The 25,606-nt window shown below is 44.3% G+C and overlaps 1 protein-coding gene and 1 long non-coding RNA gene across 2 annotated transcripts; one reads left to right on the forward strand and one right to left on the reverse strand.

Annotated features, from left to right (window-relative positions):
* Positions 1 to 1,982: 1,982 nt before the first annotated feature.
* On the reverse strand, positions 1,983 to 16,195 carry LOC125318450 (microtubule cross-linking factor 1-like). The gene is made up of 3 exons (XM_048289167.1): positions 15,326 to 16,195; positions 3,962 to 4,186; positions 1,983 to 2,457 (listed from the first exon to the last, which is right to left on the reverse strand). The coding sequence occupies exons 1-3, from the start codon at positions 16,193 to 16,195 to the stop codon at positions 2,218 to 2,220; spliced, it is 1,335 nt and encodes a 444-aa protein (XP_048145124.1). The 3' UTR covers positions 1,983 to 2,217.
* A 55-nt stretch (positions 16,196 to 16,250) lies between these two features.
* On the forward strand, positions 16,251 to 24,709 carry LOC125318604. Its single transcript, XR_007200442.1, has 2 exons — positions 16,251 to 17,343; positions 19,311 to 24,709. It is a non-coding gene; the product is annotated as an uncharacterized LOC125318604 (long non-coding RNA).
* Positions 24,710 to 25,606: the final 897 nt, after the last annotated feature.

Genomic DNA, 25,606 nt, shown 5'->3' on the forward strand with positions numbered 1-25,606 from the left:
ATACATTAAAGATAATCAACATATATGCCATCTACTGCAGTGAGAAACGGGACCTGAGGGAATTGTACTGCAGGCCAAAGCAGAAACTAGCACTGAATTAAGCAATAAATATGAACACAGACGTGAGAAAACCTTTCTGTTGATCTGATGATAGAGGAAAAGGGCTGAGAATAGTCAAGGATATTACAGCAAATGAGCATATGGTTGCAGTAAGCTATATCAGAGAGTGAATACTCTTTAACTGGATCTCAGGCAACACTCCAGGACCAGATAGGAAAACGCTCCTTCTAACTGTCAGCCTTTAGATAGACAAGATGCAGAGTCGGGGTGGGTTGAGAAGAAGCTACATGGCTTTGGGGTCACTTTTGTCCTGATATATAAAGCACTAGTTTTCCCACTGGCACGTCTATAATGCATTCCTTGCACACATTAAATGTTCCTAAGGAAGCACTGCTTCTGGTAGTTATTTGAGCACATCTTGAGTGAAGAATAATATTTTTTTTTTTTAGCAATGTCAACAACATTGCAAACACACATTATCTGACACATGCGTAGCTGTGTTTCTCCAGATTTTGGCTCATCTGTCCTTGTGTGACCTGCCAAGGACTCCAACCTCCATCTTCTCACCTCCTATGACCTTGTGAAATTGTGGCTGCCAGAGAAGCCACAACTCATGGCATGTGAAACCAGACTATCTCTACTACTACTACAACTACATCTCATGATCTATCTTATGCCCTGCTTTATCTCCAGATCAGCATGAGCACATCCCATCATTCTACCTGCTATGTGTCCCTTTCCCTAGCTCCCCTATAGCTTTTACCTCTTATGGGGCAAGGAATGCTTACAAAGTAAGGGTGCATTCACTTCATCTTGCAACCCAGCAGAGAGACAGCTGACTTAGCAGGGCTTCCCAGTACAGCTAGGCTGCAGCAACCTAAGTGGCAAAGTAATTTCAGCCTGGTTAGAGCCAGCCTGAGTCTTCGGCACTGCTGGACCACTTTTTCCCCCACTTCTCACCCACAGTTTAGTTTGTGCTCAAACCCCATGACCATCAAGCCGTACCCAGTGGACCTGCGTGTTAATCAACAACAAACAATACGACCAGGACAGCGGATGAGATGTTATTTTTGTACAGAGTAGAGACTGCAGGCCCTGTAACATGGTATCCCTGTCCACTTAGCACAGCATTCACAAATAAAATTGAGAAAGGAGAAGAATAGCTAGAACATCACACAGACTTTATCTTTTGTGTCAGGTTCACGAGTGATCTAAGCAACACTGATACGTACACCAGCTGATGACCTGTTCTGTTAGGTACAAAATGGTCCAAAACTCCTGCACTGGACTACTCATAACTCAAACATATTAAATTAAATAGGAGTTGTCCTTATAAAACTGAGCCAGGCTTTGTGCCAGTTGACTCACAAGTAATGCTGGAAAGATTAAAATAACACATAATTGCACCAGGTCTCTAAATCTGACCAGGGCTCAGAGGATAAATGCCTTACCTCATTATGTTTAAATGCTCTATCTCAATCTGGTTTAAAACAGAGCAGGGGCTGTGAGCTGCCAATCTGCCATACTGTTAAGAGAACAGAAATACCACTACAGATCGGGATGTAGGCTCCAGCAAAGTGCTGTGCTTTGTATTTGGCTTTCCTTTATCGTCCCCTGCTCCTCAGCTCACTTCCTTCCAAGGATCATCACTTCACCCAGTATGACTATGTGTCAGTACCAGCTGAAATTATTCCTTTTCTCAAGAGACAGTGTTTCTGTGCCTGAAGTGTAAAGTTATTTATACATTACAGACCACATTCCTGCTGCCTAGATCATGCTGATGTCTCCACTGTCACCACTGAGGAGTACCAGCCAAAACAGTGCCTTGCCTATCTGAACCCTGCTCTCAGAGACAAGTCATGCACACCTCATTTGACTTTCAAGTAGGTGGAAGTCCCAGTCTGTGTAAAGAACAGCCAGAGCTAGCTAGCTGGAGTCAAATCAAAGATAGTTTTGCTCCAGCAGGAAGAGAGTTTTTAAGGAGACAGTTGAAAATGGGACAGAAGCCCTGTGAGAAGCCCTAGACAAAAAAAGTGGAGAATCACTCATCTACATCTCTATTGATTCTAAATTACCGATGACGTATCTGGGACATATAACAAAGGAGACCTTTGGGGCAATTGTACAAGCAATATCAGCAAGCATTTCATGTACGAATTAGTCTAAGACACCTGTGTGCCAAATTTCCATTCTAATCCAGCAATACTGCTCTGCATGGCTTTTCTGACAATTGCTTACCTCTTTTAACTTGTCCAGCTCATTTTGCAGCGTCTGCTTGGATACTTCCACCTCAATGATTTGCTGCCGAAGGACTTCATTTTCGTCTTCTGCTTTAACTCGTTTCTCCTCCACACTCTCCAGCTCATGGTGCAGTCTGACAGAAACATCTTTGGCTACCTGGTCAAAAGAGCACAGATGCATGAAGATTATCCGTGAGGAGCAACAGCTACAGTATGTCTCCTACAGTAAGAAGAATATTACAGCCCTAGACAGCCAAGAGATTTTTTTAATTCAATTATGACACTGTTGATGGAACAGTCAAAGCCTTCCAAGTACCAAAATGAATATTCATTTCTAATAAAGAAATCCAGAATGAAAATATATTTGATTACCCATCTCCAGCTCCCTCTCCACATTATGCTAAGGCAAAGTCATGAACAGCGGGAGGAAACACGCAGATACCAAACCCGCCCATCAAAGTGCCAGCATACCACACAGATAAAGCCAAAGACAAGGAATTGTGCATAAAGCTGACGGGCCATCCATCAAAGCAACGTGTGTGCAGCAGTCCCATCCATGCAAACTTGCTGCTTTAGCAGCAATCACAGCTAGGCAAGAGTGATATGAAAGCACAGAAATATATGCCAGCTTAGGTTTTCTGAGTCCAGCCTAACAAGAATAGATATTTACTCCAAAAATGTTTGTAAAGGTGATACATCATACAACATGAGGAATTATGGAATTGCAAGGAATCAGTAAACCCAAAGCCAAGTAACTAAAAACACTCAATATATCTTTCATTCAAATCTACGTACAAGATTTTTACAGAGTAATGTATCACTGCTACTGTTACAAGGTTATAAGTTGGTTTTCATCATAAAACAAAAAATTAGATCTGAAATTTTAAAAGGTTTGATGACTTGATGTTACTCTCATTTCCACTACTGACAACAAATCATTCCAGTTTCAGAAGGTTTTACGTTTTACATTTTTAAGTACAACATTCTTAATAATTCCAGTTGTAAGCAGTCCTTCTCTACAGAAGATATTTTAAAAACAGCTACAAGATAGCAATATTAAGACGAGTTAAGCTAGATAAACATACAAAGCCTATACAAAGTTTTACTTGGTTTTGATGGAAGCATTTCTGAAAGATACAAAAACTGTTTCAGTATGAATGTAATTTTTACAGGAATTTGTATTTTTAGGGACAGAGCATTTTGATTCTCTATCTGCCCTGCAAAAATATAACAGTCTGTTCCTGATACAAGTAACTCACTAGGCTCTAAGAAATGCAACTTTGACTATTTTTTTCCAGTTACTTGGCGTAAGCGAAAAGGAAGGAAACAACATGAACTGGAAAAAGCGTATCAGGTCTTGTTTATACAGTATTGCAAAGTGAAGATTTTCAGTAAAACCAATAAAACAAGACCTTTTAAATCTTTCAAATGCACAAATGTAACTTGACTGTATTTCTTTCATTTTGAGTCTAAACACATGTTTTTTTGGTCACTGACACATATGATGATGATGATGAGCTGAATATTTGTTCTCCACCACAGCCGTAGGAAATTGGTCCTGACATTTGGGGAACTACTGCTTGTTTCATGTGTCACACTCACTTTCACTGCCACATCACGGTCTGCTCTCTTTTGCTATGAATATGAATCTCTCAACCTACCTTTAAATCCTGTTCCAGGCTCCTAATGAGCTCTCCATCCACATGGCCTGTTTGTGCAACTTTCAAGCTTTTCTGTTCTGCTTTCCTGAGACGATATTGCAGAATGCGGCAATTCTTGTTTGCCCGGTCCAGCTCTCGCCGGAGCTCCTGCAGCTGGTAAACATCTTCCTCTAAATAGCTGTCACGCATTTCTTCCATTTCAGCCCGAAGTTCATCCAGCTCATCCTGTGAGAAGTCAAAACAGTGCTCCATCATACCTCTAAATCTCACCCGTGGGAGAAAAATAGGAAACATGCTCACTAGGATACCATATTAATGAAATGATACAGATTGCAACACGCAGCTCCAGAAGTCACAGGAGCAGAAGTTTTAACCCAACATTGAGTAATTATGCTGAACTAAATTAATGAATACTTGTCATATTTCTTTCAGCTGCTTTGATAATTAAAAACAAACCAGATGCTCATGTCTCCTGAAACTGATGACCTTCATTTTACCGTCTCCAATTAAAATTAAAAGCGCACAATACTTTACCACTGTTTGAACTGATTCCTTGTTTTACTTAGACTACAGTAAACCTACTAAAGCAAGTACTTCAACATCTCTGTGTGGTGTGTGCCTTTTTAACAGCCAACCCCTCCTAAAAATGAAATTTTCCCTTGAAAAATGTTTTACACAAAATACTGAACTGCTCCATATGGAAATGCTGTCCCATCTGAGCCTAACGCCATGCACTGGCTGAATGACACATGGGTTGTGTGCAGGAGAAAGTGGGCACACACATCTCAATAACAGGACTGCAGGAACAAAACAAAACCTGTGCCCCCGGGAATAACCTGCTCATTCTTTTCTGGGCATCATGAACTGTCCCAATTCCATGTTATACCATGAGTGGCACTTGCTCTCTAAAGTCAGATTAAAGATTTACAGCTGAACAGGATAAGCTCTATCATTGCCATTTGTTTAATCTGTGCATAACTGAAGCTCCACAGCTAGAACTGTTACAAAGGTCTTCCAAGCAGAGGGGTACAAGGTATTAAACTACTGCATGAGAGAAAAAAATATGATTCTACAAGCTTTAAACAAAGCTGGGGGGGAAAAAAATCAAGAAAAAGAGCCAGGAGGAAAATATTTGAAATTAACTATTAAATTTTTAATTGGTCTGTTTAAATTTGTGTTTGATATAATAAAGACCAAATTTTCAGCGGAAAACTTTGCTTAAATAAGATTCCAGGAGAACTTGCACTGGGGCTAGCTGCAGTGTGACCTCACTTCAGATCTCTAAATCACTCCTGAAATACCAAGGATGGCTGGAGATTATTTCACACTTGAAATACCAAGGGTGGCCAGAGAACATTTCACACTTGTCTCAGGTGGAGAGGGCACTGCTATGAAGTCAGTACCCTTGACAAAGCTTCCCCTGCCCCTGGCTGAACCATCCCTGTCCAGTCCCTGCATGAACACATCCGCCCATACTCTCCTGGCAGTCCTCTCAGCCATTCCCCCTTCCCACAACCTAACCAGACTGACATATTAATCTTGCTTCATTGGAGATTTGATAACAATTGCAGGGCAGATCTTGTCCCTGAGCGTGGTCCTGACCAAAGGAAGGTGGGTAGAACTTCTTTAGCCTTGTCAGTTATGTTAGAATTACAGCCTTATTCTTACCAACACCCCATCCATGCATAAAAACACCAGTATGGACCTATGGTTTAATTTCAGTTAGCTGAGCCAGCATAAATTTTGGGTATGCACAAGGCCTGTTATTTCCAAAATTACAACTCTGGGCTTATAAGAGAGGCTTTGCTCCACCAGTACAGCCCATTCAGTTCTCCCTGGATGCTCTGAAAGGACAAAGAAGTTTTCTCACAAGCCTACTATGTCACTGTACATTCTCAATACATTCAGATTTCTGCTGCAGGAGCATCCTGTCCCACAGTCTCCCTGGGACAAGTGCAGGAGCAGGATATTTGTGTGGACAGAGAAACTCAAGAGTTACTCCCCAGTGCGCTGGATCATGCTCACACCATACACTGTCTGAAAAGGAATAGTGTAAGCACTGCCATCGAGGTTACCCTTGCAGCAATAACATCCTCAGAAGTTCCAAACACATTAATTAAGCACAAACAGCAGACTTCAAGGAAGCAAATGAGCTCTGCAGACCAAATCCAGCAGGATTATTTCAAAACAATTGAGGGTCCAGGCCCTATCTACTCCTCAGGACACAGCCAAATACTCTGGCCAGTTTACAGCCATTGCACTGGTGAAGTTTTGATAAATGACGTATATTTTAAAAAGAAAAACATAGCAATGCATGCTTGATTGGATTGGGGACAAGACCTGTTTTTCTTTCCTGTGTACACACTTATCACGATGCTTCACATTTATAGACACTTTCAAGAGCTAAAGTAAAAGTTTACCCAGTGAAGATAAGAGATGCAGAAGAAAATGTCAAGGTTTTAGAAACTGATTGGAGAGTAGCAGTGGCTTTTGAACCTAGGAAAAGGAGTACACTTGTGCATTTTCAGTTTATTAATGAGATACTTTGTCTAAGGTACTCATACCAAAAGTAGAATCGTTACCTGTCAGAGCTACCACAGCCCTATGGAATGAACAGGACCAGAGTCATTTTGTAGGGTTTATCTTCAGACTCAGGTGTTAAATTTACCTCAACTAGATTTAAGTTCAATTAACTTCTTAATATCATCTTCAGAATGCTAATGTTAGATTAGTAATTTGGTTCTAAATTAAAATTTTGAAACACAAATCCACAATAAAGAAAAACAACTGTCATCAACAAATTAATGGGATCTGGTTTATAATCTGATGTTTACATTTAAGGACTAAGCAATGGCTTTCATGTATAAAGTAGCCTGCAGTTATAATGTCATTGCTCATCTCTTAAACTTCCTTCTTATCTTCATCAGGTTTTGCTGTTAGCAAATCTGATTGGTTTCTAAAGACAAATAATAAACACTATTTGATCTCAAAGCATTTATTGCAACCAAACTTGGAAAGTGAAACTCACATAATTTTAAACAACCCAATCCCTGAAACACTCATCCCATTGAAACTGAACATTCCCAAACCCCGTCTGTGGGCATGGGAGTTCTCCCAGCTGTAAAAGTCACTCTGTCTCTGTTAGAGACTTGAGTCCAATGTCTTTCCTCACACCAAAGAAGTTCCTCAAAGAGTTGCAAGCATTGGCATGAGCCTCAGGAAATAGGACTGTCTTTAACCTCCTGGTAAAACCAAAATTTTCTCAATCTCCCTTATCAGCACAACTCTGACTTTGCAAGTCAGTGATTTTTTTTTTTTTTGCTATGCTTGCCTCTGGTTTTGATTATAAATACACAGTTCATTTTTCTCTAGTGTAATTTTGCAGATGAATTAAAATTTAGAATACAATGAAGGAAGCTGTACTTTAAAAATCTCACATGCTTCTCCTCTCAGATATTTTTTTGGCGGAATGGAGTTTCTTTTCCACAATTAATTTTTTTCCTACTCCCAAAATTTTCACATAGAAATCAAACTGTATCCAACTTCCTGTATTTAGAGATACAGCATCCTTTGGATGAGCTTTAAAACAAGGCAACATGAGGCCACAAACAATTTTGACTGTATAAGGAGCAGAAGCCTCACTGTACAGGCTGCATGCAGCATCAGCCCATTTTCTGCTGTATTGCTGCAGTGCTTGGGGCTTGAACCTAGAGAGGAAAAGACCCAAATTAAATCAGACAGATTAAATATTTTTGAATAGCAACATGAGGTCCTATTTTTATATAATAAATATATAGAGAGGAACATGTCACCTCTAGAAAATCTGGCTCAGATTTTGTAAGTCAGCACACCATTTTAGATACTGGGTTAACCTCTAACTGAACCATAACAGTTTAACTTTAGTTACAATAAAGACACAATCTTGCTTTTGATACAGGCCACAAGGTGTAGATGATTCCATCTCTTAGCAGCTGATTCTCCTTGGCAAGTATTTGTGATTCTGCTGTGGACCTTGAAACCGTATGTTAGCAGATCCTAAGTCAGAACTGTTACAATCACACCTGAAAAATCAGAACAGCTTAAACTCCCCTTCTAAAGTGATCCATGCACAGAAAATGAAGGAAGGCAATTTAAAGAAAGACCCATGGAAAGGGAAGTTGTAACTGAAACTGTGATAGTCCTGCTTACTAAACTGGCAAACTGCTGTTTTGAAGGAAAACATGTCAATCATTTGTGAAATCAAAGGTAAATGCAGCAAAGCCAAAACTCCCAGCTTGGTAGTTTGCAAAAAAAGTGATGCTCTGGCTACAAGGCAGATAGAAATAACAGATAAGCCAAACCCTTGACTTAATTAAAATGTATTGTTCTTACTACTATTATTATTGTGAGTTAGAATTAAAGCTCTTTCTCTCAGGAGGTATTGAGCTTCATACTGTAGAGTTTAATATTGTAAAACTGAAGAAAGAGATCAGAATAAGCACTTAAATGTAATTAAAACAAACAGGCAAGGAAGTGGCCATCCCTCTTTGTTCATCTAAAAATGGAGAGCTGCTCCCTTCCTTAAACAGGGAGGACCTGCTCCAGCACCCCAAAGTGGCAATTGAAATTGGGAGGTTAAGTGCTGGCATCAGAAGCTTCACTTTGTTGTGCATTCCTGAAGGGGATGAAAGCCTCCTCTTGATCCCTTTTAATTTAATGGTAATTATGCTATTACTTTCAGTAAGAACAGCACGAGTCAGAGAGTCCTGGAAGAAAGAATATTGTTTAGGAAAAGATAAACTGCTTTTATTTCCCTATGTCACTCTGGTCATCAGAAAAAACGAAAGGAAGTCTGTTTTCTAACTGGCAGCTCTTTCCAAATTTGCAGTAGAAATCCCACTTCCACCAGCCCGAGTCCTTCAGCTTATGGTTTCACTTGGCCCAAATGACTTCCTAAAGGCCAGCTATTTGGGGTCTAATAGGAATTACCCAACTGAGAGTCACAGGGTGTCTGTATGGACACAGGGCCATACACAAATAGATGCTCTGTTTGCAGGAGTCCCCAAGACTGCAGTGCAAAAGCAACAGAATCAGGATTCCCCATTTGCCTGCCAGTGTACCAAGCCAATGTGAACTGGCTGAAAGGGGGAAAGACTTGTGTGCAATTTCCATCACTGTGTAGCCCAAATGCATACTGATAGGTCATTTTCTGTCTGTACTGTGCAAATTGAAGACTTGCCTGTCAGAAGAGAAGCCATTACCTCATTAATACATTTACTGATGTCATGCGTGTTTATTATTGATTTAATTATCATGAAGTATAATTAAGAACAAATTACAGGAATATGCCTTGTTTATGATTCTTTAAAAAAAAAAATAGAGAGAGAGAGAGAAAGAGAGAGAAAAAGTCAGGCCATACAGCTATTACACTGAGTAACCCATACTCATCTGAGTCATTCCCACTGAAATGACCAGGAATACTTGCATAACTTATGGGCTCTGTCTGCCCAGCCAGTCTGGTTATGATCTGTAACAAGGTTTGAAAATAAATTTTCCAATCATCTCCACCAACTGCACACTCATTCTGTCCACAGAGCATGCAAGAAACGGATTCCTTCTGAAATAAAACAGAGACCTACACTCCAAGGGTGTAGCAAATGTGCTCCGCTACTCGAGTCCTCTGGACAGCTTTAAAACATATGCATGATGGGGATGTTTTGTTCAAGGGGCCAGACTAAATGCAGTCCAAAGCAAGACCACTAAACTGCAGAGGAAGGGTCATCTGCACCACTTGCATTTAGGTCAGCCTGCTGATCTACCTTCATTGAGATGAATTACTGGCTAAAATAGAGAAAGCTCTTACCTCAGAGCATGAATAGAGACTAAACAATGGAACCCAACCATGCGTCAAAAAACCTTGAAAATTATTGTTAGGGAGAAATTACATGCAAAAAAATAGCATAAAAAATACATGGATACTGAATTCATTGCTATGTGGGTACAGTTATGCACACTAGCGAAGTCTTTAGGCTCCAGCGAATTAGAACACATCAGTGTTCAGAAGTTATATATTAAGTTGAAAATAACTGCAAACTAGGAAGACAAAAACACACAAAATCTATAAACTGTATAGTATTTAAGAAAATACAAAAGAAGGAGGAAATTCAATTGTCTATCTAAAAAATATGTTTATTAATTTGGCCAAAAGTCATATTTATAGATTATGTCAGTACTGTTTTCTAAATAGAAAGCTATTTAATATACATTTAATCAAATGAGTGGAGAGTGGGGAAGGGAGGAAGAGTGGAAATTACAGTGGGTAACTGCTATTGCACTGGTGAATCCAGAGCTTCTAGAAAGTCCTTGATAAATCTAAGATTCATGAACTGTGATTTTACATAATCTCTGTTTTCATGTTTTAAATATCTCAAAGTGTCTATATGTAGGAGACACTGCTGCTGCTGCTAAGAAATAAACACATCCCCCATAGCACTTTACAGCAGAACTGCAGCAGGGATAAATATGCTCTAAAAGGCTTTGATTGGGAAGAAAGCAACAACCATTACTTTTGCCTCTTGCAAAATATGTTAATGAACCTGAAGCCCCTGGGCCCCTGATGTTATTATTTAGCTTTCAAAGCAGACTACTTTACAAGTCACTCACCAATCCAACGTTGTCTGAAGCTTGTGCACAAACCCAGATGCGAACTGAAAAGTCACAGGACCGTGAGCACCTGTTGACTTCAGGGCCGGTTCAAGTTTGCAGGATCTGAGAGCGAGAGCAGCATCTGGCAGCTTTTCTGCTTCATTCAAGCATTAGCTACAGTATTGTTTCAACACATATCCTCGGCTGGGGCTGGTGAAGCTGTTCGAGCACTCATCAATGGCAACATTGATAGCCTCTACTGAGGGCCACCGAGGCAAACTATTGCTCGGTGCATCACGCAGCTCATCCCCTCCAGGCAGGGTGGGGGCTGCCAGGGACACAGCTGGAGCCAACAAGGCACATGGCCTCGCTATTCTTCCCCCAAAGTGACATCTCTCTCGACAGCTGACCGTCCCTCCGGCTGAGCCCAGCCACCTGGGGTTGGTGCCCCGGGCCGGGTTGTCACCTTCCGTTCTCTTCGGGGCCACCAGTCGCCAGGTGCGAAAAGCAGCATGTCAAGCAGAGATAGGGGATGAGCTTTATTTTGCTAACCCTGGTAACCCTCACTAAATGGAAAAAAATTGGTGCCATCACTTTGCATCATTCTTGGTCTGCAAAACCCTTTGACATCCACAAATCCCCGCAGGTCAATAAAAGAAGCGGTAGAATTACTCCCCCTAAGTTCAGCACAAGCCTACAACTCAAAGAGCTACAGTTTCAAGTGAGTAAAGAAATACAATGTAACCTCATATGACACACATTGTGATTTTAAACAAAAATGAACATAGTTTAGATGCATCAGAGTGGAATAAGGAGCCTGGAGTGGGCCCTTAGTCAATTTATATCCAGAATATGTCACAGTTACAAATGAATATAGAAAGAAAAAAAGACAAAGCAAGACAGTTATCTAATAAATCCCAGATAGTATATTTCTGTGCTAGTCCACACTGTAGCAGCATTTCTGGCATGTTGAACTTAGACCAGCACAGGCACAAACAGAAGGCCAGGTGAAGAAAAGCACAGCAAGCACCAGTTTTATTTTAAGGGCTGTGGGAAGTGTCACGCCTCATGTAGGAGGCTGCTTTCATATTATGGCTGTGAAGGATGCAAAGAGAAAAGGGGCGTGTGTTGTGACTAAAACACCACTGCTGTTTCTGCTAGCATGTTTATTTAATTAACACAATCTAAATTAAAGTTTGGCCGAGACAGAGCAAAAACATGCCTAATTGCTAAAATTTGGACCTTCTTCCTTAAGATCCCTCGCCCTTCAGAGGGCTCTATACCACAAAAGGCTTCTTTCCAAGTTTCCCAAGGAATCTCATAGTGAATGACACTTCTCCCTGTGCTGGACACTTTAAAGTAAACTTGAAAATCAACCACTTGTGTGGGCAGTATTTTGCTACTACTAACAGGACTGACTAGCAGTAACTAAAACTTTATCTACTACCAGCAGTTACCAAGGATCTCCTGGTCCTACAGAGCCGAGCGCCATGACAAAATTTCTCTCTTAGACGTCAACAAAGAAGTGATACCTTTTAAATGCTGCTGTAATATTACAGTCTTCCCCCATAGGTAGCTGAAATAAGATCTTGCAAGGAATACATGAAACTGAAATCTATGATGAAATTTCACAGTGGTAGTAGAAGAGAGACTTCTCAATGTAAACATTTCTCCTCAGCCACTTCACCTACACGCTTAGCTTTGCAGCTAGTTAGCTATGGCTAGAGCCAAATTCTTATCTAAAGACAGTCCTGGAACATTATAAGGTGGAAACCTGATACCAGGTTAAAATCTGGCTCATGGTATATGAGATGTTTGCAGAAGCAGCAGCTTGCACTGCATTCTGGGAGACTTTCTGGTATTTATTGTGTAGAAACAAAAACAAATTATTGTGTTTGTTTTTTTTCTTTCTGGTAACACTTTAATCTCTAGCAATCTTTAGCACTAAGTCTGTGTGTGTATCTTCTATAACCTGTGTTACAGACACATGGAAGATACTCCTATATGAAAATTAAATTTCCCTGAAAAAGACTTTATTACGTGCACTTAGGGCTGCACTCCAGCTGCAGGGAGGGATAAGGAGGAGTGAAAGCTACAAAATTTGGCTTATGGCCATGCTCAGGAAATTAACAGCTTCTTCTGGGATTCATCTAATCATTTGTCTATTTACAGTTGACAGCATCCCTGTTATCCCTTAGCCCCCTCTGGAGAAACACAGCTCACTCCAATGCCAACCAAGAGAACTGCCTTGTAAATAACACACGGAACAAACCCACAAGTAAACAACTCAGACAATGCTGTGGTTTTAATCTGTAGATGTTTTTTATAGGTTTTCCTAGGAAAGGCAAATGAGGTTTGGGGATTCTCCTGATAATTTTGCACCACTAGGCTGTCTCTAACCATTTTGAGAGAGGAGCAGAACTAAGACCTCATGCGCCCAGGTGGCCAAGGAAAGCAGACAACGTACTCGTTTCCCTCAGAAGAGGTAATAGTGTGAGCTCATGGCTTTCCAGGCATCAGAACATGCCCACTGAAGAAACCAGTCTGTATCATCACCATTCTGTATCATACCAGTCTCAGAAATACTTTTAGCATGAAAAAGTCACAATCTGAATCAAAAAAGCATTGGGACAAAATTGCTGTAGATGATGAAGACATCAAGGTGAAAGATCTGAAGGCACTGTTGCACAGGGTGAAAAATTTGGAATGAAGCAGAATAAAGTTTACCTAAGCCTTGTCACTGGCAACTAGGTCCCATGATCACAGAGTTCCTCAGGTGGGACACACTAACAGGGGTCAGTCCTAGACAATTCAGACAAACTCTTTTCTTTCAGTTTCCCATAGTTAAAAATTACTTTCAGTATAAAGAAAGAGGGCTTGACACATACTTTGTAATGGGTTTAAGTATATATTACTCATATACTTGTGCAAATCCTGTAATGCAAGGAGATGCTCCTGGACTTCATGCCTTCTAATGGCAGTGCCAGTTACCTACTTACTCCTTAAGCAATTCCTATTATCAATTCTGATTTCATTACATCTCCTCTTGCTTCTAGGCTGTCAAATAAAACAAAAGCTTGTGATAAAGGTTCTCTGTGCTGCTCATCTTTTTATAGACTATTACATTTCTCTACCACACTTCAGTTTCCCATCCAATGAGTGCTATAAAAGCTTTGCTATGAGCCAATAATTTTTATTGGTCTGGTTCTGTATTATCCTTTTCTAGATGACCAGCAGTGCCCCCAGTATTTCAGGTACACTCACTGACCTGTGTAACAGCTACAGTTCTATAAAATATTGCCAGCTTTTCTAAGTTAGTCTCTGTTCAGTTCCCACTGTAATCTAACAGTTTTTGCAGATTTTCATTGCTCCTTCTCTCATGATGCTCCCAAGTTAATGCAACACACTTAAACAGAAAAGTGCATTATTCTTCCCTCCAAGTGCTTCAGATTTTGAATATTAAGATTTTTTTTACCATCCTCTGCCTTCATCTTTCATACTTTCCTCAGGGGTTAACTTTATGATTAAGTTCTGTCTGATCTTTGCTGGACTTCACTTAATGTCATCTGAAAATTTTGCTGTATCATTGCTCATTCCGTTTTCCAGTTCACTAAGCAGCACCAGACCCAGCAAAGAACCTTGCAGCACCCCTGCTGTTACCCTTTTGCTATGCTGAATATTGTTTCCTGTACCTTAGCCAAAACCCCTTAACGAGCCTAGCCTGTATCTTTAGCACCCTTCTCTCCCAAGGTTATACACCAAACTGCAGTTCTTATTCGAGTAAGAATCCTAGATTTACATGGATTTCCATGGTTATTTTGCTTGACAACAGGGTGTTTCCAAAATGGGGGAACAAAGATTTTTCTCACCAGAGGCAAACAGTGGCTGTGGTTACAGGATTATCTCAGTTTATCTTATTTATAGATCTCTATGCATGTAGCTTCTTTGCTCTGCCAAAAGATCGGATTGTAAGTACCAGTCCAACTAAAAGTTCCCACAGGTCAACCCAGCTCAGAGCTTGCCTGAATTTAGCTTTGCTTTTTCTCCGAGGATGGATTCATGCAGATGTACTTTTCTACCTGTACAAGGATGCAATGACACTTTTTTCTTGCTGCTCTTGTTGTTCTATTAGTACTTCACAGCGAGTGGCTTCACTTTCCAGTGATAAAGTAACACAATAAGCAGAGCACATAATGCTGCCATCCTTTCCACATCAAATGAGGGAACCTATTCCTTTGGCTTTTCTTAAAGGGTGATACTGAGGAAAACAGTTCCTGGAAAGCAAAGTCCTGCTAACCAGTAGAGTGTTTGCGGCGCTTTAGAAAGAGTCGGGGTTTGCTGAGCTACCACCACGTCAACCAAACGCAGCATTGCCACGGTACATGTTGCACCGGACTGACGTTCATCCAGCGCCCACAAATAGGGCTTTGCAGGGAGCCGCGATCATACGCTTATGAGCCCTTAAGCCGTGCCGCGGTCTCTCTTCGTGGGGGCGGGGGAGGAGGGGGCCGAGGCGCCCGGATGGTTCTCGCTGCCTCTATTTCTCTCCCGCGGGTAAAATTTGGCATTTGGTCCAGCGGGGGCGGGGGGTCTCGCGGGAGGTGACTCCAAGCAGCGCGAATCCACTCGCCCTCCCCCCAGGCGCGGTCCCCGCATTCCCAGGTAGGAGGGGGCCGCACTTCTACCGCTGCCGCCCCCTTCCCTTCCCCGCCGAGGCCGGGCTCCGCGGGCGATGCTCACCTTGAGGTACTCGTTCTCCGAGCGCAGCTCCTCCACCTCCCGCTGCAGCTCCTCCGGGGCCGCCGGCGGCGGCTCCCAGCCGCTCGAGGCTCGCCCCCCGCCCGTGGCCGCAGGCAGCGCATCCCCGCGGGAGCCGAGGGCCGGCGGAGCTCCGCGCCCGGGGCCGGGGCCGTGGCCGGCGCGGGGCGGCTCGGCGGCGGGATGAGCGGCGGGCGGCTCCCGCTCGCGGTCGCTGGAGCCGGTGCCGGACTCGGCGTCGCTGCTGGCGGCTGGGGCCAGGCGCTGCTCGTCGGAGAGCGGCTCGGAGGGGCAGTCGGAGAGGTCGGAGCTGCTGTCCGTGTGGCCGACGCGGGCCAGCGCCGCCGCCGCATGGCCGCTGCCCGCCGCGCCGCCCCGCTTCGCCTTCCTGCCCTTGCCGGGCGGCGGGGCCGCCTCCCCGCCGGGCTGCCGCCCCGCTCCTCGGCCGCCGGGCCCCGGCTCCGGACCGCGGGCTGCTCGCTTGGCGCAGGGGGCGGCCTTGGCGCCCGCCCTGCCGACGGCGGTGACGGCGGCGGCGGCCGCCTTGCCCCCCGGGGCGGCGGGACGACGGGAGAGGCGGCCCGGCGCCGCCAGGAGCCCCGCGGAGCGCTGGTGGGCGCCCGGGTGCGGCGACGGGGGCGCCCGGGCGGGGAGGCCGGGGGACTTGGGGGGCGCGGGCGGAGGCTTGGCGGCGGCGCGGGCGTGCAGGTCCTTGAGGAAGGGTCTGGCGGGCGACGGGGCGCGGTGCAGCCGCTTCTTCTCGGCGTGCGGGTGGTGGTGGCCGGGCGAAGGCGGCGGCGGCGGCCGCAGCGCGTCGCCGGGCCCCGGGCCGGGGCCGTTCAGCGCCTCCATGGCGCGGGCCGGGGGCTGCGGGGCGGCAGCGGCGGCCGCGGGGGCGCCCGGCGGCGGCAGGAGCGGCGGTCCCCGCGGGGCGCGGCGACAGGACGGGCAGCCTCCTCCAGCCTCCCTGCTCGCTCTCTCATCACTTCTGTTTCTCCCAGCCACAGCCCTCACACTTTTCTTTCTCGATCCCCCTCTTCCTGCCCCCCCCCCCACTCCCACCTTCTCCTCCTCCTCCTCCTCGCCGCTCTCTCCCGAGCACTGATTTGTTTCAATAAATCGAGCCCAAATCCCCCGGTGGCAGCCGTCTCCGTCTCCTCCTCCTCCTTCCCCTCCCGCTCCCCTCTCCGCCTGGCTCAGCTTGATGCTGCTCAAGTTGTGATGCAGTCCAAAAAACCGATCCCCTTCTCCTCAATCCGAGGCAAAGGCGTGTTTTCCCAGCTGCCTTCGCCTCCGCTTGCAAGCCCCCCACTCAGCCCACCGGCGCCGCTAACCCCATCACTGCCCCGGCTCCAGCCGCCGCCTCCGCCCGGCTCCTGAAATAGCCCCGCGGCTGCCGGGGCCGCTCCGACTCGGCGCTGCCCGCCCGTGCGCAGGATCCGCCCCCTCTGTCAACCAGCCAGGCTGCTCTCCTCCCGCCCGGCAAACTACTTTCCTCGCACGCTTTATTATAGGAACGCCTCTGCCAGCCTCTTCCTATCAGAAAGCCTCACTTAGGGAGAAATTTTGATCTCCCAGCCATGAACTATATGGTGTTGCCCGTTTTGGTTGGGTTTCTTTTTTCCCCGAAGCTAAGACTTCATAAAAACCCTCTCTCCAGGGACTGGCAGCAACAAAACAACAGCCACCGCATTATCTCTCTGCTCAAGGCAGATACAGGTTCACCTAGAGGCAGAGCCGAGTATCCGAGGATATCAGCAAGTTCCTGGCTCTGGCTGTACTACAAAAGACAGATCCGTCCTTTTGGAACAGGGAGATATGAAACTGCAGCCCTTACATTTGCAAAGCACCCGAAGAGTAAATGTAAGGGAGGAGAGGCTCAGGCGTGGGAAAAGAGGCACAGCCTTAATGGAAAGAGCAGAGCAGCACCAGCCGGGATGTTTCCGCTTCTTCTGCGGACCTTGGAGTAGCCTCGGTGGCTGCCTTATCAGACGAAAGTGGTAAATGCGTGCTTAGCTTCTGAAGTCCTTGGGAGGCTCGGATCATCCGCGTCGGGACGTCAGGGACTGCAGCGCGCTCGGGGGAGGACAGTCCCGGAGGCTTGAGGGGAGGGATGGGAAGGTGGGCAGTACTCTGCGGCGCTGCAAGTCCCCCGCTCCGCTCATCTGGGCTCAAGGCATTACCCCGAAAGGCAAAAGCCCCAAGGTCTGCTGGAGCCTGGGGGCACGGGGCACCACGGGGCGGGTGGCCAAAGAGAGACCAAGCGGCTGGTTCTGGCAGTGCCAGGCCGGGGCCGGGGCCAGGCCACGTTGCCCGAGGAAGAGAAAGGACCGCTCGGGCATCCCCGGGTCCTTTCTCCCGGTAAAGGAGGGGAACACTGATTTATCCTGCTGAATAGCGCTGCCGCATGAGTATGCAACAGGTAGTCCTTACTTTGTAAAGGCTGCAAAGGTGAAAAAAAATAATATTCAAATCAGAGCTGTATTTACAGGTCTCCAGGAATTGGGAGCAGCTCCACGGCAGCGCCCCGGGCAGCCGGCGTGGGCAGCGCGGGCCGGGAGAGCGGTGATGGGCGGGATGTCGGCGGGGCCGGGGGCGAGGGCGGCTCCAGCCCCGGGAGGAAGCCGGGGCTTGGAGCGACAGCGGTGGGGGAGGAGGTGGCCAGGGTCCCTCCCCGTCCCCGGGTGAGGGACAGACCTCCTGGGCAGGGCGGTGCGGTCCTTCCGCGAGTGGGCAGGCGATGAAAGCTGTGCGCCGGGGCACCGAGCAGTGATGCCATGCTGTGTTGGGTGCTTTTTTTAATCTCTTGAAAAGTCCACTTCTGTTAGTGCTCTTTATTTCCCACCCGTTGGCATCGCTGCCAGGCGGCTGGGTTCCCGCATCCAAACGTGCCTTCCAGGTCACACGCCAGAGTACCTTTTGTGGCAAAGATTGCACTGGCTGCTGCCGGTGTGTACACCTACTAGAGCTGCTGGCAGGACTTCGTTGGGCCAAGTCCTTTAAAAATTACAGAAAATACTTTGAGGAGAGGCAAATGCAACAAACCCACTTGCAAGTGTAAGCCCCCTCATTCTCCCTGCATGTACAACATTAGTAATTTACTCGTTTGGGTGAGATAACCAGAGTATAGAAGCAATATGAAGTGGCTCAGATGACCTAGAAAAATGGCTTATAAAATACAAACTACTGCTATATTTTAATGACATAACATTTGCATCAGGCCATCACACATTATCAGTGTTTCCTACCAAGCTGTTGTGCTTCAAGTTGGTTTTTTAATTATTATTTTTAAAATTTTTTTTGTCAATACACTGCTGGGCAGTTCAAGGAATTCTCCCTTACGGGAATGTGAAAGAGAGTGAAAGAAATGGCAGTTGCTGTATTTCATAATGAGAAATAGTAGTTATTATGGAAACACTAAGTATTAAAGATGCCCTACATGAGAGATCTCATAAATGTTGTTTTGCACTGCCATATCACCACTCTCACTTGGTTTTGGCTATAAATTCCAAGAATAGATGGGAATTCCAGCTTCACCTACTAGATTTGCAAAGTGTTTATGCCTGTGATGAAAGGGGAACTGCTCTGTGGTAATTTATGAGTACCCTGTTTTGACTTTGCTCCATGAACAGAATGGTTCAATTCAAAAGGAAAATGAAAGGAAAAGTATGGCTCAAGATAAGCCACTTTTCTACAAACAATAGCTGAGGGACAGTGCCAGGCTTCTTTGCACTGGAGGGGAAAAGAATTAGGGATGTGAAAAAAGGAGCACATTCACAAAAGGCTGGGAATTGTCTGGGAGAATTAATCTGAGACATTTAAGTGCTTGACAGAGCCAGTTTCCTGTGGTTACCTTGTAAATTTTACATTGCAAAGACACAAATAAATATATCTTTTTCTATCTTACTTATCTTCCCCCCCCCCCACTAAATACTTTGTTTCAACTGCTAAATGCTTTATGTTTTAGATGTCATGTTATATCGCTGTGCATCACCGACCACGAGCTCCTGCAGGCAAAGAGGACTAAAACTCATCCTGACTTCTGAGGAGGTGCCCTTGACAAATAGAGACTCGGAATAATGAAAGGCCCATGACAAGGCAGGGTGACCTCAGAGTGGAAAGGAGACTGGAGAGTAGATACTTCTGTAAACTCTGTGTACCTTTGTGTCCTGTGCATCTTCCTCTCACTGAAACACAGTAATGTTCACTGTCCTGGGCAGCACCAGTTCAACTAGGCACCTTAATAAAGTGCTTTATTTGCATTAATGCTCAAACAAAATCCAGCTGTGGCCCTGAAAACGTGCTCAACAGAACGCGTTAGAGGGAGACGAATGATCAGTCACATCAGGATCCCTTTATGCTATGCTGGCAGTATAAGGCATTTAATAACAAAGAAATGCAGCCCCTGTAGCCCTCCCTGGGCATGTGCCTGGCTGGGTGCAGATGGTAGATTTGTGTGGTATGAGGCCAGCTGTAAGATTTTGGCTGTGTTCCTCTGTCCTCTGCTGTCGTGCAATGCCATTTGGAGATCCCTACGAGAATGGCGTGAATGAGGATAAGACCCTAATATGAAAGCTCAGTACATACCACAGAAATCTCCATTGGGCTAGGCACATGCCCAGTAAGAATTACTGGTATCATATTACTTATTTATTTATATCGAAACATTTTTTCCTTTACTTAAAACTCGTTATTTGTTCTTACAGGAACACACAGTCACAGACTACCAAGACCCCCCTAATTCTCCTCTCTCTTTCTTTTAATTTGTTTGTAATGTCCAATTGTTTTCTCTTATCGTAAATTAGTCATGCACTCCCTCCTGGTGGAATGGTTTCTTACATGCTTGTGTAGCTCTTAACATAATAGGACGTCTGGGTGTTGGTTGAATAATACAAATAATCAGACACAACACTTTTACAACACATTTATTTTGGCAATGCTGATATCCTTTGTCTGATTAATGCTGACATTTGATAACTGAGCTGTATTTGCACAAATAATTATGAAAAGTAGATGCTAAGCCTGACTACTTAGATTAGCTATCACACATCTTACAAAGCACAAGACAGTTTTTGGCAGTGTAGGACTGCCTAAATTCTTTTCTAGGGCTGAGGCACAAGAGAGTTTACAATTACTTAGAAAAGATGTGAAGAGGCTCAATCTAAATGTAAATTTGTCCCTCACCAGCCCATCTTACAGTAGCCTAAGCCTAAGCTGTTATTTTCTCCTATTTCAAATCCCTATTTGAGATCTTCAATGACACCATAAGAGCAGCCAACTTATAATGGCCAGGCTCAGAGTTATAAGGGAGGACTGATGTTTACAGAGCTAAATCAAAATACTAAATGAAGACACAAATGCATCCATACAGGCCATATGTATGGATAACCTAGCATAAGTCTGGTTGAGTCTATCATTATTCCCCCTTTATATGTTGCAGATCACGAGCTGTAATTTCTTTGTGGACACATTGTGCTCTGTGATTATACCATCCCAGAGGAATCCTAATCAGGGCCAGCAGGTGTTACAGTGACACGTTAACAACAGCAATGAGGCATAGCTTCCACAGAAAAATGTGTGACATTTTCAAGTTCACAAATCCTGTTTTGTTTTCTTCTTTTTTGCAAGTTCTCCCTCAACCGCTCTCTCTCCCTGAGGGATTCAAAGCCCCAAAGACCTTTTTTAAGCTTTATTCTTGGTCCCAGGAGTTATATCTAGATTTTCACTTCTTGCTCTTTATTTGTACAAAACCTGATTATTAAAGGTCTCAGTTCTTCACCGGAGCTTCTGTCCCACAGTAATGATATCACTAATTGCCGTAACTCAATCATGGAATGGAAATAATTGCATGACTAGCTCCTGTAAGGGACTTTAGCAGTAGAAGAAGAGCATAGGGAGATGTTAGGCACATTCATCCAAAACTGTGATCCCCCAAAATCCATCAGCCAGCCCTACAGGCTCCTAACTCTGTTGGTAATCTTAATTTTGGCCATAAAGCTCCATGGGTGACCAGAGCTTTTTCTCTGTATTTGTCCATGCCTGCTCATTCAGAGCCAGAAGTGGAGCCCCTGGGCATTGTGCAGTTATCACCAACGTTTCTGTAGGGATTTTTGGGGTCCACACAAAACACAGAGGCAATCAGCTTTGATGAGAGAACAGCAGTACCTCACCTCTTGCAGAGGTGGCCATGTGACAGGGCAGCAAGTGAGAAGCCTGACTTCGAAGCCTTCCTCAGACTGCAGGGATTAAAGACCAAACCCTTAAATACCAAGGGGCTGGTGGGGCTTGCTGACTGCTATCAGTAATTCCTGCTAGTGCTGAGCCTTTGGGTGTGCGTGTGAGAAACCTCCTGGGATCAGGCTCAGGTTGGGAAGCAAACGTGTCTCTTGCACCCTTGCTGGGGAGAGAGCTTGCGCCTCCCTCTGCAAGCAGCAGGTGGTTCCCACAGGTGAAGCCATCCCTCCTCTTCCCAAACATGGAGCTACCTCTTCTCCCAGTTCCTCCAGCTCTGAGTTAGTGCTACCCAGGCTGAAATCTACAACCCAGCTACAGGTGGGTGTTCCCAAGTGTGCACTGTTCCTCTTTCAATATCCAAGGAAACGTCAAAGAGACAGAATGTAAAGTCTTTTATGTTCAGCACCACAAAGGCAGAGTTTTTCCAGTCTGATGCCTGCTTGAGAGTCACAAAAGTTCATGCTGAGGACTGACTTGGTCTGTTACCCATGGTTCCATCTCTGCAGAGTACAGCCAGCTATCATTTCCAGTGGGCAAATAACCTCCAAAATTATGTATCATGATATTGTACCAAGGAGCATATACCCTGCTGTTAGAGTTATTACCTCTTTTAGAACTAAACAAAGAAAACGTGGTTTCCAATAGTAATACATTTATACTTTTTCTCCTCACAAACCACCTGTGATGTCAATAAACACCCACATGCACACTTCAAAATGTATCATCTGCTTCCCACTGTAGGCACAAGTACTTAGGATCTGCTATTGTCCATAGCACACCACTGTGTGCCACTCATTTTCCAGCTCCCTAACTTTCAAAGGATCATTTATGTTTGACAACATGCAACAGGGAGAGACAAAATAAGTCAAAAACCACTGAGACTCAAAGGCTGTCTCTAACCATAGGCACCAGAAAAGGAATAGCTTGTTTTGGGTCTTCCATCATAGACTGTGTGGAGCTGGCATAGAAAGGTAGTGTTAATTTATCAGGTATTCAATGGGGAAAAAGAGAGATGGGTCATACACTTGTTACTTACTGAAGATGGATGCTTTTCACAGTTTCTGGTTATTGAAATTGATATGCATTACTGGATACACTGTTTGTAAGATAGTTTGATAGAATCTCAACACCAGAAATATTTCCCAGAATTATGAGACATTTTAAAACCAAGGAGCCAGACTAATAAGATGCCTGTTGGTTGGCAGGGTGACCAGTCTGGCTATCCTGCAAGGAAAGTGTCACCTTTCACTGAGCAAAACATCAGTCTTAGAATATTACAAATTATCCATTTCTAATGGTACAGTTGGCTGAAGAAAGCTACAGAAAATATCATATTCTGCACACACACATACCTCTGATAAGTAACCAATACCCCAATATAGCAAACATTTAGTAGGATTAACTTTCTAGATATATCTCTGCCGAATTTAGCTATTAGAGTCAGTATTTTTCCACAGTGCTTCATTCCCACTTGTATTATTTCCTCCTATCCTTAGCACCTCTACAACAATTCTTTTCTGACCATGACTAAGGAGGCGGTTCCCAGCCGAAACTAACCCCCACATTTTCATTCATTCGCACTTCAATTCCTCCTAAGATGCATGGGCAGACATGCTGCATTTTTTGCTTTACCTCTTTTCAGTAATTTCTATAAATCTACCTCCATTTTATCCTAAACCTTTAGGACCTGTGGCTTTAGTCCCAGTTCCCTTCAAAGCTGTAGCCATTTTTGATTTAAGTCTGTTTTTTGAGACAGCTGCTCCTTATTTTTTTTCCCGCCTCTGACAATCCCAAACAATTGCTTCTTACAAATACTCTGACTGTCATGGTTTAGGACTTCCTTTGTCCTCAGTGCATCTGCTGTTCTGTTAGGGCTCAGAAAAGCTGATTGCTGAAGTCTGCTTCACAATTCCTGTGTTTCTACATGGAATTTCCTCTCCAGCTCTCCTATCCACATATGGGGCATGTCATTGCATTCCCATGTGACATGCAAGCTCTCGATTATGCAGCACCTTTGAGGCAAGCACACAGCTACCTCCTGCAGTTTAGACTCAGCTGAGAAGGCTCCACGATGAGTTGAGGAATCAGGGATTTTTAAGGAGCATGCAAACCGTGTTTAAGGACCAAAATTAAAGGCTCAGAAGAAGCAGAGCCAATGAGCAGGAATGCATTATCCTGACATAAAGAGAAGTATAAGCAAGTAGAGACTGATTTCCATTCACTGGAGGAATGTTTGGAAGATGGACCATTGATTGTGGGAAACGTGGAAGAATACAATACCTACAATCTCAACACTATAACTCACCAAGAATGGTATTAGGGGTATGCTCAGGGTTCTGTGCTCTTTCAGTATATATGTAATTAATTTTTGAATTTAAATAAATATGCTAGCACCTCATTTACAGAAGCCAAAGAAGTAGCTTTGCTTGCTTTCTTGTCTTGTAGGGTATTACAGTTTGTTTCTTATCAGTAGCAGAATGGAGAGTCCAGGTGTTTCCCTGCACCTGTAACAGATGGTTCAACAATAAAGATGTTCACTAAACCAGGGACCTAATATTCTCTGAAAAATATCCTCAGATCAGCAGACCCTTGTAGCATATCCAAGAGGTGTCATTAGGACTGAATTATTAGAATTTCAGAAAAGGCTCAAAAATTTGACATGCTGTATCTTTAAAACACTTTGGGGGTTTTCTCTTTTGAGGCTAGATTAAAGCAGTTCTTTATATAATTTAGTATCAGAAATGCTGGTGTTTTATAAAGAATAAGATACAATCTGATAACTAATTGTTTTACTGCATTTCAGGTTGTAGAGTTGAGCCCAGAATTCTGTTGAAGTGTCTTGCCAGGGCAGGAAAAACAAGGAAGAAGAAAAGCTTTCTAGTTATCTTATTTTGTAAAAAAGCTTGGAGTCTGTTCTCCAGTTTCTGACGGAATAAATATCTCTTTGTCAACTTCTTGCCTGGCAATGGAATTAAAGCTCTGCTAATCTTTATTTAAAATTGTGAGGTGACAGCATGGTGCTAGCACTGACCAACCTTGTGATGTTAAATGTATTTAAATGCCTCACCTGTACAATAATTAGTCCCATACTCATATGAAGCTCTTTTTACATTAAAGACAAGATAATCCAAACCCTCAGTTTATTGGATATGTATCTTCGTCTGGGAGTGATTACAAGTTCACACTGCTGTCCTTCTTACACTGATGCTGCAACTTCCTAAATGAATTTTATCCTGACCCTTGTTAAGAACAGGCACTTGTTGGAGAGGTGCCACAGGGGTGGGTGTCCCAGGAGTGTTGCTCACATTTGATGCCAGCCCTCAGCCCCGAGCTGAGGAGGAGACGGGACCCGAGTTTGGTTTTCCACCCTTTCTCCCATCTGTGCTGCTGTGGGCTTGGCTCTCTGTCCCAAGGGCTTGTGTTCTCCACCCCAAGGACGGGCTGGTGAGCTGCATGGTTTGCTCATCTCTAGGTAGCTGGGCCATGTGAATGGTCCAGGAGTGCGGGCTGGAGTGTGGGCTGGAGCCCTGCACATGCTGCCTCTGCCGCTCGTTTCCCTGGAGAACGTTAGATCCACTGACTGTGGTGGCACAGCTTGTGACTGCTTGGGTAAGACTAGATTAAGCCTAGAGGAAAAAAAAGTGTAGGAAGATATCCCTACCAAACCGGGACGTCAGCACAGAAGTGAAATCACAAACCAGCTGCCGCTCTGTGTGAGTGCAGAAGATGATTCAGCATTGGATGCAACACAGACATTAATTAAAAATAATAACAAGAAGCCATTGAGACTTCCATGGAAAATCTAACATTCTTCTAAACATCAAGAGCTTATGAAATGCATAATAAACCATTTAGTTCAAAATTTTCTGAAGAGTTTTTATAACATCTGACTTTGGAGGTTCTTGACAATTCATCTTGTAATGAGCTAACAATTTACTGCAGGGTGGCAAGTATGTAGGTATGACTGGAAAAAAGGAAAGCTGTTAATCATCGAACTTGTCAAGGAATATCACAATAGGATTGGCATTT

Source organism: Corvus hawaiiensis, chromosome 30, assembly GCF_020740725.1.
Source record: "Corvus hawaiiensis isolate bCorHaw1 chromosome 30, bCorHaw1.pri.cur, whole genome shotgun sequence".
NCBI classification, from domain to species: domain Eukaryota; kingdom Metazoa; phylum Chordata; class Aves; order Passeriformes; family Corvidae; genus Corvus; species Corvus hawaiiensis.